Here is an 18,426-nt window from a genome sequence, read left to right as displayed (position 1 = left end):
CAAATCAAATCAAATCAAATCAGTATTTTGTTGCTTATGTGTAATACTACTCTGGTACCTTTTGGTTATCAAGGGGCATGTCATTTCTACTATAAGCTTGATCTCTGCCAGGAAAATGGAAAAACATTTATTAATCATTTTCTTGATATCCATTACATGAGTCCAATCCATTTCTTTTAACTGGTTTATCATTTGTGTACACTGGATTCACCTAGAATTCTATATGTCACTCCTCTCTCTGTAGAACTGAAGGCTGACTTTTCTATTTGAAGCCATAGCCCTGCATGATCTGATATTCCTAATTCTATTACATCACATTGTATGGAGTCTCTTTGCACATTGCTAATTATGTTATCAAGGCATGCGTTCGGTCTAGTGGGGTTTTCATTGAGACAGTAATAGTTTACTGACTTCAGAGTGTTAATCATATGAATTACATTTTTTCTCTTTGCCCTTATATCTATGTTAATATCACCTACAATTACAATTCTATGCTGTTTATATTTTGACAACAACAATATTAAAGTATTAATTTTTTCTATAAATACTATCTCATAAGAGCCTGGGATTCGATAGATTGAGACAAATGAAACACATTTGGCTGTCATGAGAGTAGTGCACGATGCCTTCAATGACTATGGTAGTGGATTATTGTCAAGTGATCTTTCACGGAAACCAAACAAATTCTGATCATATGTAAAGGCTGCTAGTGGCTCCAAAGTTAGTGTCAAGTCCCTAATGAGTGAGACACAAACTGAAATTGAGGGTAGCAAAGCAAAATTAACTCCATTTTCAAATGTTCCTTTACAAAGGAAAACCCAAGTTAACTGCCTCAATTCTGAAAAGATGAATGAAATAAGTATTAGTGTCAGTGGTTTGAGAAACAGTTGAAATAATTAAAACTGCACAAAGCTCCAGGACCCGATGGAATCCCTGTCATATTCTACACTAAATTTGTGGCTGAGTTAGCCCCTCTTCTAACTATAATCTAGTGTAGATTCCTCAAACAAAAAATGTGCCCAGTTCTTGTAAAAAAGCACAAACCACATCTGTCTACAAGAAGCATAGTAGAAGTGATCCACAAAACTATCATCCAATACCCTTGACATCAATCTGTTGCAGAATTGTAGAACATATTCTAAGCTCAAACATAATGAGTTATCTTGAACAGAATGATCTCCTCAATGGCAACCAGTATGGATTCTGAAATCATTGATCATATGAAATCCAACTTGCACTTTTCTCCACGATATACTGAAAACTTTGGATCAAGGCAATCAAGTAGATGCAGTATTTCTTGATTTCCGAAAAGCATTTGACTCAGTACCACTCTCAAGTTCAGTGTTAATCATATGGGGTATCAAGTGGAATTTGTAACTGTATTGAGTACATTTTGGTAGGTAGGACACAGCACAATTACTTCAGGTCTCAGCCAAATGCTTATTTGATAACTAACTAGCTTGTAGACTACTGCCTCATTGTGGGACTGTGCTGCTAGTTCTGAATCTGGGATATTTTCTTGCACAGATCATAAACTTTTTTCACTTACCTCACTGTTTATTTTATATTACTGCTGCTTACTTGGACATATGATAACACAACTTATCATTGTGGTACCTGAAGCAATAATGAAGGAATAGGTATGGACTCACAATTGTAAAACACCAATGGAATGCTAAAACATAATGTTATTTGTGGTTGGTGCACTTTATAAATAGGCACACCTGCTAGAGGGTTAATTACCTTTTACATCATTAAGTAGGATTATTAGGTAGGACCAACATAGGTAATTTCACCTTCTGAACACTGAAATGTGATTTCCAATAACATCATGTCAAAGTACTCATCAGTATCACATCCCTCCATTCCTAAGTACATGCATAGCCAATTCGTTTGGTTACAATTAGAACCATTCAGTTACAAACAGTCAAATGAAGAAAGAGCACCAAAAACACTGAAATCTGAAACAGCTCTGATTAACATACGGCCAGATTACTATGCAATTGCTAATCATAACAACACCTAATTACTGAGTAGCTACTAAAACTCATAAAACAAAATTTTTGACAATAGACACAAAGTGACTATTCAGTTTACTGTAGTATCTACTGAAATTCTGTTCACACCAAAAAATATTGTGTGTTTATTTGAAACCTGAAATGTGTTAGAGTGATTTGGGATGGAGTAACAAAAATATAATCAGCATTGTTTATTCAAAGCATTTTGATGACATTTCCTTAAAAACAGAAGAATTGTGGCTGATTTTGTATCACATTTTATGCATTTCATTTGTACCTATCAGATGAAATTATTTTTTGTAATTGCCAATAACTTTTGTAATAGCAATTGGTGAGTTTGCTGTATGTAACAATATATGGATTGTTATAAAAAGTAAATAAAGAGTATAAGAGGGGGAATAGGGGGGGGGGGGGGGGGGAAGCATATGGTGTAAGATTTCGATGAGGACTCTGGGAGGTAAGAAATAGTAGACCAGAAACAGCTGATTTACATGATTATCTAGAACTATGCAGTTCTCCATCCCATTTTCAGTTAGCAAACTTCCAGGAAATAGCATCTGCAATGAAGCCTCAAGAGCAAGATAAGTTAACAATGTGAATTATTATTCTGAAGATACTGAGCTAAACCCACAAATTACAATAACTTTATTTACAGCTGCTATTAATGTTATGAAAGGACAATTAACTTTCAGTTTATTTTCCTTCTGAGACAACATTTTTTTTATTCACATTGATGCAGTTACACTGCAAAATGAAAATGTCACTGGACCACATGGTGGGACTTGCAGTTCAAATACTGGAAGCCATTGGTCTGGCCCAGATTAGTGCAGTCACGTCACAGTACAGCTATAAGCTGGGCAAGGTGACAGTTGCGTGTGCCGATGAGGACTCACTTGATGCAAAGGTGGAAAAGTCATGCAGGTCGGCATGCTGTTGTCACAAGGTGGCACTGGAAACAACTGAGGGTGCCACCACAGATGTTCAAGGAGCAGGCCTGCTGGTAATGCTATGTCTACTAAGGTTGAGCAGTCTGCGAGTTAGTATCACTGGAGATTTGGCTAGCAGGCACAAAAATGTATGGTGTGGTGCTTTCATCCAAATGCTGGTAGTGGTCAGTCAAAGGCGCAACGGACTGCCTATCACCAACTCACTGCCTGTGCATTAGCAACAGAAGTTCTGGTCTGAAGTTCCTAGTGGACACTGGTTTGAAGCATCGCTGCAAGCTGACAACTGCCTTCTGCCTATCGGCTGGCAACAGTTTGACTATTGTGACCTACGGCATATGGCACACAAAGGATGGACTTGATGGACTTGAACGTAGGATCAATCTATCCATTCACCTGGGACTTTACAGCCACAGACATCATGTAGGCTATAATTGGTGCAGATCTCTTGCCATATTACAACTCTTTCCATATGTGGGTAACACTAATTGGTCGAGAGCATTACCAGGTTTCCTGCCACTAGGTTTCATTGCAGTGCAGCCTTTCACAGTGTGAAGCTGACACAGGCACAAGAGGGTGAGTAGGCTTCTTTAATAAGTCAATTCTCAACTTTGAAAAGGCCACCAGGGGTGCCTAAGCAAATACCGCACAGTATGTTGCATCATATCAAAATGACAGATGGACCACCAGCGTAATGCAGAGCTAGAAAGCTAGGTATTTGGCACCGGACTGCCTTGTTATTGCTAAGGCAGAGTTTGACACTATGCTATGAGAGGGTATTATCAGACCACTGAGCAGTTTGTGGTCCTCTGCCTTCACCTGGTGCTTAAGAAAGATGGAGCCTGGCACCTCTGTAAAGATTACTGTGTGCCTAATGCAAGAACAATGGCTGACTGTTATCCTGTGCTATTGTTAAGGGGCCACAATTATACATTAGACAGAGCAACAATATTCAGCATACATTAAAGTGATTCAAAAGAAAAACACCTTTTGCTTGCTGTACATTAGGTTTTCTTACTTATCTTGTGCACCCAAACACATTACGTCTCAATTACAAGGCCTCTTCAGTGGTTGTCAGATCATCGTCTAATTCATTATACCTAAGCCAAATAGCTTTCTCTCTGATGGCAAACTGGTTAAAAATTTGCACTTTTGTTTTTTGTCATTGTTTTCAAAGTATAGCAATTTAACTGCTATTTTTGACATGGCAGCATGTAAAAGGCATTTTTCTTTTGAACTACAGTAATTTATATACAGCTGCTGTAAAAACGGCCAGCACAAGAAACTTGATGCTCAGTGTACTGGACTGAGCGAAAGGCTATATGCAGAAAACAGTGGCAAAAGAAGACCATCTGAAAAACACAATTATAATGTCATTTGGGCTATTTGAAAGCATGTATATGAAATTCTAATTACAGAATGCAGCACAAACATGGCAAAGGTCTATTGACTCTGTACTTCAAGGCCTTCTCTTCTGTTTGCGTACCTGGATAACGTGCTTGTGTTTTTGGTCAAACCAGAACAACTTCAGCAACACCTGCAGAGAGTGTTTAAGCAACTGGAGTATTATGGAGTCATTTTGAATATTTTAAAGTGCATTTTTGGGCAACCTGAGGTTACCTTCTTATGACACAGAATTTCATCTGCAAGCTCTCTAAGTGCATTTTTGGGCAACCATGAGGTTACCTTCTTATGACACAGAATTTCATCTGCAGGCTCTCTATCTTCAACAGAGAAGGTCAAAGCAATCAAGGTACTATGGCAGTTCATAGGTTTGATGAACTTTTACAGTTTCACCTACCTCATGCAGCAGAATTGCAGGAACCACTGATTGCAGAACTGGCAGGACCTAAAGTGAAAGGCAGTGCACCAGTGCAGTGGACTGAGGCTATGTGCTCTACATTCAAGGCCATAAAGTGGAGCATGGCTAACGGAGTGCTCCTTGTACATCCCTTCCTCAATGTACCCCTAATGCAGCCCCTCCATTTAGCAGTGTATTCAACCCAGATGGCTACCAGTGCAGCAATACAACAAAGCTTACAGGGATCATGACATCCATTGGCAAATTTCTCTCAAAAACTGCCCCCATCTCAGAGAAAGTGAAGTGCCCATGACAATGAGCTAATAATCAAATATGGGGCCATTAAACACTTCCAACCACAGATTGAGGTGTTAATATTTACAGTCTTCATAAACCATTCACCAATGCATTTAAGCAGAACAGTGTCAACTGCTCTCCTCACCAATGTAACCATCTCAAATTTACAGTGCAATTCAGTACTGACATTAAGTACATTTCAGGTATTGATAACATGGTGGCTGTCTGTCTTTCACACATCAGCTGTGTGATGAGCCCTATTGACTTTTCCACACTGGTCCAAGCACAAATAGAGGATGAATAGCTCTCAACATCTGTCGACAAGGCTACATCAGCATTAGGACTACAATTTCTTGACATTCTGGGAGAAGATGTCAGGCTTTACTGCAATGTCTCCCAAGGAAAACCTTGTCAATTTCTTCCATGAGCATTCAAAAGACAAGCTTTCCACAGCATCCACATGTGCCATCCAAGAATCTGTCTCATCTTTCATCTGATGTCTCAACATTTTGTTTGGCCAGGGATGGAAAAAGAGTCTTGAGGATGGGCACAAACATGTCTACAATGCCAAAGGTGTAAAGCATCTCACCACATACATGTGCAGATTGGTGATTTTCTGAATGTAACCATACATTTTGCACATGTTCACCTTGATGTAGTGCAACTGCTTACTCCATTGAACAGTCAATGTTATTTATCAACATGATTGATTGTTTCACCCATTGGCTAGAGGCAGTGGCCATCAACAACATTACCACTGAAACATTGGCCTTGCATTTGTGTCAGTATGGTTAACAAGTTTTGGCTGCCCTCTGCATATCACTAATGATTGTGATTAGTAATTTGAGTCAGACTTGAAACACCCTGCCAAGTTTTGTGGGTATGTCCATGACAAGACTACCAGTCACCACCTGCCATCAATGGTATGATTGAATGCTGGCATCTTTCCCTGAAGGTGGCGTTCATGTGCCATGATACAACTTAAACAGCAGCCCTTCCTGTTGTCCTCCTTCACTTGCAAACCACATATAAGCCCAATATCGATTCTTTGGCCACGGAGCTAATCTACAGAGAGATATTATGTCTTCCAGGTAAGTCCACTGATGCCAATGCCCTGCATACATCCACAACAAACCAATCGGAATTCTGACAGTGTCTGTGAGACCATATCCCTCAGATCTAGCCTTCAAAAGCTTCCCATCATGCAACACTACCTTGTTACATGCATCAAGATCTAGAAAGCTGCTCCCATTTTGTGTTCAGTACCGGATGCATGAAACTACCAATGCAACCTCCAAACAGTGGCCCGTACCATGTTTTATGAAGAGATACGCAGACATTGGACATCTTGGTGAATTGCTAGACAACAATCAGTTCCCTCAACAGAGTCAAACCTGTGTATGTACTGCAAGAGGCATCACCATCCACAACCCCAAAAAGACACTAGAATCTTCAAGAACCGGAGACCCAGCCACAAGTACTGCAGCTCTCATGAAAGCCTGACAAAGAACAACCACCAGCACAGACAACCAGATCAAGATGACATGTTCATTGCCCTACTTGTTTCACTGACACTAAGGCTCCAACTCCACCGATGGGGCTGAGATAGCATCTGAAACAAGTGTCTTCACACGCTAGTGTAATATTAAGTGCTCATGTAGGGCTGGTGGTGCAGTGTTACATGATGTAGCCAAGTGAACTGCAGCTGCCTAAGAAGTTCCATGCACAGCCACCATGGTTGATGTGTTTTTTATGTGTTTTATGCTTACTCCATGTATTCCTTTTGGTCCTCGTTTTTGTGAATTTATCATGACATGTTTGCTCCTTGCTGATTAACTGTTATTGAGTTACTACAGGTTAACTAATTCCCTTTTAAAAGCAGTTCTGTTTTCTGCAAGGGAACAGTGCATTAAAATACAATATCCCTCTTCTATCATTTAGCAACAATATCAGTAGACAACGCACCCACAATAATGCTCTTATGTCTGCAGGTGAGTGTTTGATTGCTAGCTCTGGTTACAAGTATATCCAAGCAAAAGATGTTCAGCTGAAGTCACCCCAAAACTGACAATGTAATGGAAATGATGCAGAGAGGTCAATGGACATGCATCCTGGTGAATTGATAAGAGAAATATCAATGTAGTTAATTCCAAGAGATAAGGAAAGCATCGGATGATAGCCTAATGGGAAGATTGTAGATGACATAAGAAAACATGCACTGGAGCAGCAAGGATGAACTATGAAAAGGTCTAGAGGAACCGTTTATTCACCAGCAGATGTCAAATTACATTTACATGTTCATTATAAATATTGTATTAACATATAAATGAAAATATGTTTAAAATTTTAACATAATTTCATATCATTCAGAATGAGTGAGAAGGAACATTAGCACATCAAGTCTTCTGTAAATATTTATTACTTTTTTTTTATTTTATTTTCTGGCCCATTCACATCTCGAGTATTTCCTCATTATGGGTCTACTGAATGAACAGTGTATAGTATATAATCTAACAAACCCAATTCCAACCATGTACGCAATATTTCCTCAAGCTTACTAAACTCACCTCCAATCTCAACACTACAAGTGTCGTACAGACATAAAGTGCCAATATTGTTTCAATAAGCCTAAATTGTAAGAGAAGTGAAAAATGGAAAGTCAGTCAATTCTCTGCTGGGAAGAAAGGTAAATGTTATGTAGTGGACTGTCCCTCCCAGTCTTTGCATTTTTTGCAGTTTATGAGCAATAAATGTTCAGAGCATGCATCAAAATACTTGTTGGTGACTTGCCATTCCCTGATTTAGATCTTTTGAATTTACCTTGCAGTTTTCGTTTTTATAAGGAAAAATGTGTAAAAAATTGGACTATGCTGTAGGTCATTCTGTTAACACAACATATATTCTGCATTCATAAATCATCAACTTCCGACCTAACCTAGACCTTGGGAAATGCTACAGACTAGCCTGTCACCACAACCAAGTTTTCAGAGGGAGAGGGGTGGGAGGACGCAATATCACACACTTGACAGAAAGGAAAGAAAACTGCCTGAACTTTTCTTGAAGAACTATAAAAGAGATCTTGAATATATAACTAGGAATATAAATGAAAGTGTAACATTGTAACAATCCATGTAGTACAATATTCACTTTATATAATGGAAAGAAGTACAAAAAATGTCCTTTGAGTACTAGGCTTAAACTGATGTATCTTATTGCTAAGATGGATGGGTTGTTATGGTTTTAAACCACTGCAACTACTGGGTCATGAGCACCTCTTACTGCTTAGGTCCTTCTCACAACTGCAAGCTGTTAGAAACAGTGTAACTAAAAATGTAAATCATTTATCAGATAACGGCACTTCACTACAGTCTACAAAGCACTTTAGTCATTTCAGCCATTGAAGTAGCTTACCATCCTTCATTTTCAAGACCATGGCAACCCAGCACAATTCCAGTTGTATCCAGCCAAGGAAATTTTTTCTTCAGCATTGACAGTGACAGTAATTCATTCTTAGCACCCAGTTGACTAGAAATAAAAAAGAACTTGACATAATACTACATCTTTGAAATATAATAATTATTGCACTTTATTCAAAATTAATGAATATGCTCAGGAATAGAAAGCACAACTCTATACTTATTTATTTTATTATGTCAGAAGCATCAAACACTGCACTTAACAACAAGTAATGACTGAAAACTGTAAAGATAAAAAAAATTTAAAACTAAAAACTGTGTGTAAACATACACATAATATAATAGCACTAAAGGATTTTGAACCTAAAGCAAGGCATGTCTAATGCACTTGGGGTAACCTTCAAGAACTCCTAAACTTTTCAGGTGCTTGGGTATTCCTCACTGTATAAGGTGGGCAATAGCCTGCCCTTATCCGCAATCACACAGCAGCAGTTCGTATGATAATCCCTTTATGTTCATGCTGTTTTTGATTCTTGCAACAGCAGAATATAGTCTGTTCAAAGATCTCCATATGTTCCACTCCACTGTGTGTGTCCTGGTGGAAGTTCTTCCCTTGGTATATTGTAATCTCAGAGATGGGTATCTTTTCCTAGTCACATTTCTACTCAAGTTTGTTACACCATGTTAGTGAGATTTTCTATCACATCCAGGAAATTTCTCCTTGATTTAAATTGATGATGGGCTGCTTGATATCCAAAAAGAGCGTGGACCATTGGTGTAAATGATTTAGTTTGTTTCTTCACAACTGCCACTTCACATCTTAAGCTAAGGGATGTGATACTGGCTAGGCACAATGGCTCATTGATGAACTGTGGTCTCAAACAGCCTGTGATAATGTGGCATGATCCATTGAGTGGTTTGTTGTTGTTGTTGTCTTCAGTCCTGAGACTGGTTTGATGCAGCTCTCCACGCTACTCTATCCTGTGCAAGCTTCTTCATCTCCCAGTACTTACTGCAACCTACATCCTTCTGAATCTGCTTAGTGTATTCATCTCTTGGTCTCCCTCTACGATTTTTACCCTCCACGCTGCCCTCCAGTACTAAATTGGTGATCCCTTGATGCCTCAGAACATGTCCTACCAACTGGTCCCTTCGTCTTGTCAAGTTGTGCCACAAACTCCTCTTCTCCCCACTTCTATTCAATACCTCCTCATTAGTTATGTGATCTACCCATGTAATCTTCAGCATTCTTCTGTAGCACCACATTTCGAAAGCTTCTATTCTCTTCTTGTCTAAACTATTTATCGTCCACATTTCACTTCCATACATGGCTACACTCCATACAAATACATTCAGAAACGACTTCCTGGCACTTAAATCTATACTCGATGCTCACAAATTTCTCTTCTTCAGAAACGCTTTCCTTGCCATTGCGTCTACATTCTATATTCTCTCTACTTCAACCATCGTCAGTTATTTTGCTCCCCAAATAGCAAAACTCCTTTACTACTTTAAGTGTCTCATTTCCTAATCTAATTCCCTCAGCATCACCCGACTTAATTCGACTATATTCCATCATCCTCATTTTGCTTTTGTTGATGTTCATCTTACATCCTCCTTTCAAGACACTGTCCATTCCGTTCAACTGCTCTTCCAAGTCCTCTGCTGTCTCTGACAATTACAATGTCATCGGCGAACCACTGTCCCCTTATTTGGCACAGCTGGAGTTATAGTACACAGGATGTACACACTCCACAACTGAGTAGTACAAGGCAAAAGCTGTAGTCCTTCCTGTCCTGGGCTGTGCACCCCAAGTAGTGCCTGCTAGTTTGCTTATGATTTTGTTTCAAGCAGTTTCTTTATATTCATGCAATCTTCCTTGTAAGATAGTGCTGTATGTAATGTGACAACCAAGCATTTTGCATTGCTAGATGTTATGGAATAAGTAAAATCAGCCTGTAACTCAGTTCTCACTGTCACGGATACTGACTTAAGTGGCAAATAGTAAGAGGTCACACAGTAGTTAAGTTCTGTGGATTGACAAAGAAGTATTTAGAGCTTGTATTATTATTAGACAGACATAAAATTATAATCAGTTCAGAACTTCACATACCATAGAAGGAAATAAATGCATACAACACCGCACACTACACTATGCCCTTACACAAACACATTGAAATATGGTCTATTTAGAATAATGTAACACATCCATAAGAAGTGGGTCACTCTGTGCATACACCACCACTCACCCAGTAGTAATATAGAGACTATCTTTAACAAATTAACTTTGGTCCTGGAAAGAGTCTCAGCAGTTATAACTAAGACAATAATATTTGGAGACACACATATTAACACAGGAGTTGAGGGCAGAATTAGCAATAACTTTATAAACATTTTGAACACTTTTGGCATGACACATATGGTAAATGCTGCTACTAGGGTATCAAAAAAGTTCAGCATCAGACCATGTATTTACAGATACAGATATCGACAGAGGAAATAGTACGAATTTGTAAAAGGTCTTGGCCCCTCTGATCACTACTGTCAAAACAACAAAACTAACAACAGACCTAGTAAACCCCACAAAAATGTAGGCCCATGGAAGTAGCTTTTTGGAATGTAAAATACAACGTTTTTCTTTAGCACTGGCAAATCAAACTTTGGAGGAGTGTACACGGAAAACAATATAGACGCTAAGTTCTCTAAATTCTGCACATTGTTTAAACAAATTTTTGAGGAGACATTAAAAGATGAACCTGGAAATGGCAAACACAAGTATAATACCATACAAATCAAAGCTGGTGACAGAGTAATGTAACATCCTCTGGAATTGGCAAATTTTGTAAATGACTATTTCTATGGTATTGTGAGAAGTTGCAACTAAATCTTCCTATGACACACATAGCACCCAAAATGAATTACACAGCTAGCACAATGAAGTTGCTCCCCACAACAGGCCTTGCAGTCAGAGAGACAATACAAAAATTAAAAAATAAGAATCAGCAGCCACACATCCAGTCTTTGCTATGAAACCAAGCACTGACATCATGCAAGCCTCATTAACAGACATAAGAAATGAGTCATTTACTTTGATAATTTTACAGGGTACCTAATGCATGTACAGGTTGTCTCCTTATTAAAGAAAGGAAATGCAGGGAGGATATAAAATACATGCCAGTTTCTTTAATAACAGCATTCTAAAAATAACTGAATCAATTGGCAATGGCAGACTTGCGAGTTACATGAACAAATACATCTTTTAAAATAAGTACAGATTGGGATCCAAAGTGGTAGAAGTAAAATATCAACCATTACAGAGTTTACAAAATTGGTACTTGAAGCTCTTGACATGGACAACTGCATTACAGGCATATTCTTACTCTTGTCCAAGTCTTTTGACACTGCTCACCATAAAATAATACTAAACAAACTACAAGCACTAGGTGTAAAAGGCATAACAAATGAGTGGTTCCAGTCTTACCTGCAAAAACAGGGTGCAAAAGATAGTTAGTTCACACATCTGCTGACAATAAATGTTTAGTAAAACAATTGTTGGACAAGAAACATATAAAATTGATGTTGCTGAAAGTAGTGTATTGGGTCCAGGGTGAATCAGAAGTCCACCAACAGACATTCAGAGTAACTTCTCATGGTCAGAGTTCACAGTCATGTAGAACTTTATTTTTATCTTCATTTATTTATTTGTTTATTTATTTATTTATTTATTTATTTATTTATTTATGGGGACATATATACATTTTGGAGGATTTTAATGTCTGGCATGTGCTGAAGCAAAATTTTCTAAAGTATCACTTGAAAATGGCCAAAATTGTAATTGTGAAATAAATAATTTCTGCAGTCAATGGCAAATACGGTATCCTTTAAAAAAAAAAATTTTTTTTTTTAATTCAGAGGTGGTTCAGGGATACAGTCTGAGTATTTTGGTATAAGGGATCTACAATTTTTGGTGCATCATTAGAGTTATCGCACTTCATTTGGTTTCTTGTCACTACCGTATTTTCTTTGTACCTGGATTGCAGTGAAAATAGTAGACGGCAGTCCAAATGTTGATAGCACTGTGTCTCTTGCATTCAGTACCTGCTGTTGCCAACATTAGTATCCATTCTACACTTTGTCTTCAAACTCGTTTTCAGTATAGTATATAGTAGTCTGTCTTGGATTTGTTTTTTTAGCAGTTTTAGTTGTATGTTAACAGTGATACACACTGTATGGATAGGTTTACTGATGAAGAGTTGGCCAGTATGCACCTTATATATGAGTTCACTGAATCCAGTGGAAGAGTGGCACAATGACACTACGCGGAGCTGTCCCCACAGTGACAACGACAAAATCACAGTACAGTGTTTCATCTGAGGGTTGCTATGTTACTATGTGTTGGGTGGTGTACACTTTGGTTATTGCATGTTATAGGCATCTTCACTGTTGTGAAGGTATTTTTTAGAAAAACAAATATGATTACAGTAATAAACCAAATAAATCATATTTACATTATTACTCTATAATGAGCCACTGGAGAGTGTGGGTCCTTTGTATCAAAATGCTCAGAAGGTGTCTCTGAAAAACCTCTGGAAATGCTATATCCATATTCAAAATCTGGGCATATCAGATCATCTTCATCAGATATTAACAGTAAATATTTATGTTGAAAAGCCTGTACTGATCAGGTGTTGCAGTAATGATGGTAGTAACAGCACACAGTGTTCAAGCTCAGTGGTATTGCTTATTCTTATGGTTTTTAGTAGTTAGTTATTCCTCAGTGTTAAATTATAAATGTTGTATGCTATTTACTACTACTATTGCATTATCAGTACTGCTGTCTTAGTATAGTGTAAATATGAAAATTATTTGAGACCCTGACATGATCAGAAGCAACCATGACACTCTGTTTCGACTGCCTGACGTACATGAAACAACTGCACCAGCTGCAACATGTGGCACATCTCTTACAGGCCCCATTGCCATATTTCCATGACAGACACACACCAACAGTCGAGCTGCCTATATGCACAATTATCAGCAGAGGCTTGATTAAGCCCCTATCATTCAGGCAGCAAAGCCCTATTTTATGGTTCACACAGTTATAAAGTTTTCTATTCGCACAGGTGTTGGCAGATGAATATAAGTATAGCTATGTTGTCACAAGACTGAATGAGGACATGGCTACAGAGGAGCAAGACATTCTAGCCGCACTGCCAAGAGCTGATCAGTATGTGATGATCAAGAATTCTTTAATCACCTGCCAGTCACAGTATGAGGATAAATAGCTTGAGAAATTGTTGCATACACAGGAGTCAGAAGATCACATGGCCTTGCACTTGTTTCATCACCTGTGGATGCTTGCGAGCAATGGCTTCAAAGATGATATACTATGGAACATCTGGCTGTCACATCTACCATCTGTTGCAAGACTGAACGAGGACATGGCTATGGGAGAGCAAGACATTCTGGTTGCATGCTGAATAATCATTATGTAACAATGAAGAATGCTCCAATCGCTGCCTGTTGCGATCTGAGGTGAATTGAGAAATTTTTGCATTGTAAAATCACATGCCATCACAGTTGCTTCATCATCTGTGGATGCAGATAAGCAATGCCATCAATAATGATATTCTACAGAGCACCTGGCTGTCGCATCTACGACTTTGTGCATAGAAAACTTTAACTGGTGTTTTCGTGTTTTAGATGCACTCACACAGACTATGGACCACATTTCAGAGGTCTATCCTACCAGAAGCATCACAGCAGTGGGCCCACAGATGGACAGTTCCCCTGTAGCAGCCCTCACATCTACACAAGCACAAATCAATGAATGTACTGCATAAGTCATCATTTTGCAAATGTCGCATCCTTGTAAACACACACAGTGCCACTGCCCAAGGAGGAGATGGAGTCAATCACAATCAGCAGCAAAAATCTGATGGTACCATAAGATGTTTGGTTTTGAAGCATGAAAATGCAACCCCTCCTCCCCCTTCCAATATGATGAGAAGTGGGAAATGCCATAGGGAGTCAATGACAATGGCAACTGGATCTTCAAATGCCAGTTATCACTCCTTTGTCATAGAGTGACACATGAAGCAACAATTTTTGTAGACATGTCAGCAGATGCTACTTTCCTGCCATGCCACAGCCATGAAGGCACTGTCTTTTCACTGCCAATGGATCTTCTATTCAAATGTGCAGTTTGATGACATTGTTTCTCAGTCTAGGTCTACAATGTAAGTTTGAATGCCAGTTAACAGTGGCAGATGTGGGTCACACCATTCTCAAGGCTGATTTTTTGTTGTTTTGTAAGTCTTTTACCTGGGCCTCAGGCATCAGCACCCCCTCGACATTATTACCTGTTCAACCAACCATGGAACATCATGCTGCATCACTGGTACTACTGTATGTAGTACCACGGGTGAATTGTCACATGTAGATCTTCTCAAGCAGTACCCAGAACTTACTGACATATAACCATCCTAATGCCTGCACAACATATCATGTTGCACTATATACTCATTGCTCCAGCACCTCTGATCCATGCAAAACCTCATTGATAACACCTGAGAAGTTAAGGGTAGTGAAGCAAGAGTTTTCATTCATGTTGGCACAAAGAATTTGGCAACCATCAAGCAGTAGCTGGCCCATGCCATTATATGTTGTATTAAAGAAGACCAATGGCTGTCACCCATGCGATAACGTGACGTGAGGACAATCCCAGAAATGTATTTGGTGCCACACATTGAGGACTTTGTACACAGTATACACTGAAAATGTATCTTTTCTACCATTGATTTAGTGCATGTGTATCATCAGATACCCATCGCACCTGAAGATATAGAAAAAGCTACTGTTACTACTCCATTTTACACCTCTTTGAGTTTATGAGACTGCCATTTAGATTATGCAATGCCACACAAACATTGTAATGTTTCATGGAGAGAATAAGGTGTGACCCTGATTTCTGTTATGTGTACATTAATGATATTCTGCTGACGTCTTTGTCACAATCAGAGCATGTGGAACATTTGTGACAAATTTTCAACTGCCTTTTTTCACAGGGACTGATTATTAACACTTTAAAGTGTTTATCTGGACCAAGAGAAGTGCAGTTTCTCAGATACACCATTGCAGACAAAGGAATCGGGCTGTCACAAGAGAAAGTGAAAGCCATACTCAAATACCCACAGTTGGTTACAGTCTAGGAATTGCAATGATTTCTTAGTGTTATAAATTTCTACTGTCCTTTTGTAAATAACCATCCACAGCAACAGCTCAATTAAATGACTTGATGAGTGGAGCTCTAAAACTGAATGATGAATTCTTGTGCACCATCGAGACTGAAGCAGCTTTCACAGAAGTGAGAACTGACATCACTGAAGACATGATGTTAGTGCACTTGGTCACTCAGCCCCCCCTCAGTTTGATGGTAAACACATCAGCAGCAGTGACGAGCACCATACTACAGCAACAAATAGAGTAGTGTTGGCAACTTCACTTTCAGCCAAAAGTTTTCATCAGCACAATAAGGCTAGTTGACATCAGCGAGCTTTACGTGACATATGGTACCACAAAAAAGTTTCACCATGAGCTCAAAGGGCAGCAGTTAACTTTAATTACTGACTACAAACCACTGGCATATGCTATTCGTCAGAAGTCACAAAAGGTAACACCATAACAGCTGTGCTACTTTGATTACATCAGCCAATTTCTGGTACATGTTATCCATGTACAGTTATTGTTGATTATTCTAGTTGTTAGATGGGTCTTTGATTGTCACCCATGGGAGAGTAAAACGAGACGTCAGGACGACAGTGGATTTGTCCAGTTAACTTCCTTATTCCAACTCTTGCCTGTACAACATCAGGAACAGCTTGGTGGAGATGTCCAGTTGCCTCACAAGAGCAACAATAAATGCCTAAGCATCACTTGAATGTGTCAGTGATGTCTCCAGCTCCAACTGTGATGACAGTGCTGAAGTGCAGCTGGCAATGGCTGTGGCCCCCTCTCCAGCCAGCAGGAGGCTCCCTGCTCTGGCAGCGGCTTTCTCGCAACTCAGGGCAGGCTGCCCCATCCCATCGTTGAACAGCGGGGTCCGCACTGCACTCCAAGGTGTTGCCCTGGGTGTCACAGGCTCATGGTGTAGGCTGTCATACTGAGATAAGAATATTTTAGCACATGAATGGCTGAGTACTTATATGTTCCAGACTATGTTCGTTTAGAGCTTAAGGCACTAACATTTCCATGGCGGCATGTGAAGAAAGACTTTGGTCCTTCCACTAGCGTATTGCAATGTCGGATGTTGCTAAACCGCACCCAGCTGGCTCTGCTTCGCAATGCCTGTCAGCCATCTTTTTCTTTGCAATGTGTAACACTCTTGCCTGCCTGCAACTGGCTCTGTTGCAACTCACTTCCATTCTGGCATACTTTTTGACCGAATATGGTCGATATGCAACATTGCCCTCCTATTCATTAAGACTCAGCCCTCAGATTGACCAAAGTTTTGCCTCTTAAGAATTATTCTAACAACTGGTTTTCTTAACCTGATCACTTAATCTTACACATTTCTACGGGGTCCCTTACACTGCTCCTTAACTCAAATACCATGCAACTTATTTCATTACTAGGCTTCCTGCACAATAACTTCTAACTCTCTATTCCAAAGTTACAAGCTGAAATAAATCAATTATCCTTAATACAACCCTTGTGCATTCATCCTTCTTCTGCTGTTTTGTGCCTGGGGTATCCAATCTACTGGACTTTGAACAATGGTTGGGTCTGAACTCAGTCTTGTGCTTTGTCTTCTATGTACCAAAACAGGGACTAAGTTCAGCAGAATAAAAGCTGCTGCTGTGGTTGGTGTGACAATAGTCAATGTTGTCTCTTTCCGGTACTGATTTTTCTGATAGAAATTTATCTTCTGCAATAAGATTTCCAGGGAGACTCATCCCTCCTGCTGATTCAGAGGTGTGTTTTTAGACTGCATTAATTCCAGCCATAGAGTTTGATTTAAGCTGGTTAGATTTGTGGCAGGTAGCGTTTCCATGGGCTCCTCTGGCCACAACAAACAAGGTTGCCAAATATTCAGGTGAGTTACACCTACAATTGTGGGTGTGCAGATGGAAAGTAGGCCCCATTATCTCGCAAGTTGTTGCATTTAATAACAAACCACTTCTGCTTAATTCTAGCCTCCTTGCTGATGCAAGCTTCTCCTGCTCGAAACAACCAGCCCCTAGTACCATCTTGTCAAAGGTAGAGTACAACCATTGCACCTCAACCTGATGACAATACAGTTCCATCTTGATTACTCCTTTATTACATTCTCTTATCTCCTTTTGGCCCATTATCAATTTCACTGAACAGGGATCCTGCCCCTCTCTTATTGTTATATTAAGACAGATTGTGATTTCCCCTTGGTGGTATTCTTGTAACTTTGCTTCCTCCATTTCTTCATATCTTCCCTTGTCTTTTGCAACTAATAATTGTGACTGCATTTTTATTCTTACAGATTTCTTCAGTATCCTCCACTTGACAGGATATGTATGAACTATGTAGCACTTGCAGTGTGCTTGTTTCCTTGCCAATGGTATAGAAACAGAAATGTAAACTTTCGCTCCATCAGTTCTCACCCTGAAATAAAAAGGTAAGTTTCTAACATTAACCCCAACTCCAGAAATAGTTCCTTCTGTTCTTTCCTCAGACCCTCTAAATACTGCTCTGGTGACAAGTTTATCCCAAGCTGACCTATTACAGCCTGCTGCAATGCTTTCTGTAGTTCTGTTACTTTCTCTTATGCTTCCCAAACACTATCTTCTATGGATTGCAACCATTTTGTCATTACTACTTCCTTAGCTAAGACTTCTACTTCAGTTTGTAGTTTCATTATATTGTGATTAACTACCCCGTCTGCACCTCTAGCATACATTATCTCCCCAGTCAACTGT

The 18,426-nt window shown here is 39.3% G+C and overlaps 1 protein-coding gene across 1 annotated transcript in view; it reads right to left on the bottom strand.

The window, feature by feature from the left end:
- The window catches only part of LOC124795892 (FAD-dependent oxidoreductase domain-containing protein 1-like), a 215,122-nt gene that overhangs the window by 181,316 nt on the left and 15,380 nt on the right, over nucleotides 1–18,426 (bottom strand). The window contains exon 3 of the mRNA XM_047259971.1: nucleotides 8,472–8,585. Coding sequence (XP_047115927.1) covers nucleotides 8,472–8,585 — 114 coding nt within the window. The remainder of the gene's footprint in view (nucleotides 1–8,471; nucleotides 8,586–18,426) is intronic.

Source organism: Schistocerca piceifrons, chromosome 4 (genome assembly GCF_021461385.2).
Source record: "Schistocerca piceifrons isolate TAMUIC-IGC-003096 chromosome 4, iqSchPice1.1, whole genome shotgun sequence".
Taxonomy (NCBI): domain Eukaryota; kingdom Metazoa; phylum Arthropoda; class Insecta; order Orthoptera; family Acrididae; genus Schistocerca; species Schistocerca piceifrons.
The sequence above is the reverse complement of the archived record's forward strand: the minus strand, read 5'-3'. Positions and strand labels throughout refer to the sequence as shown.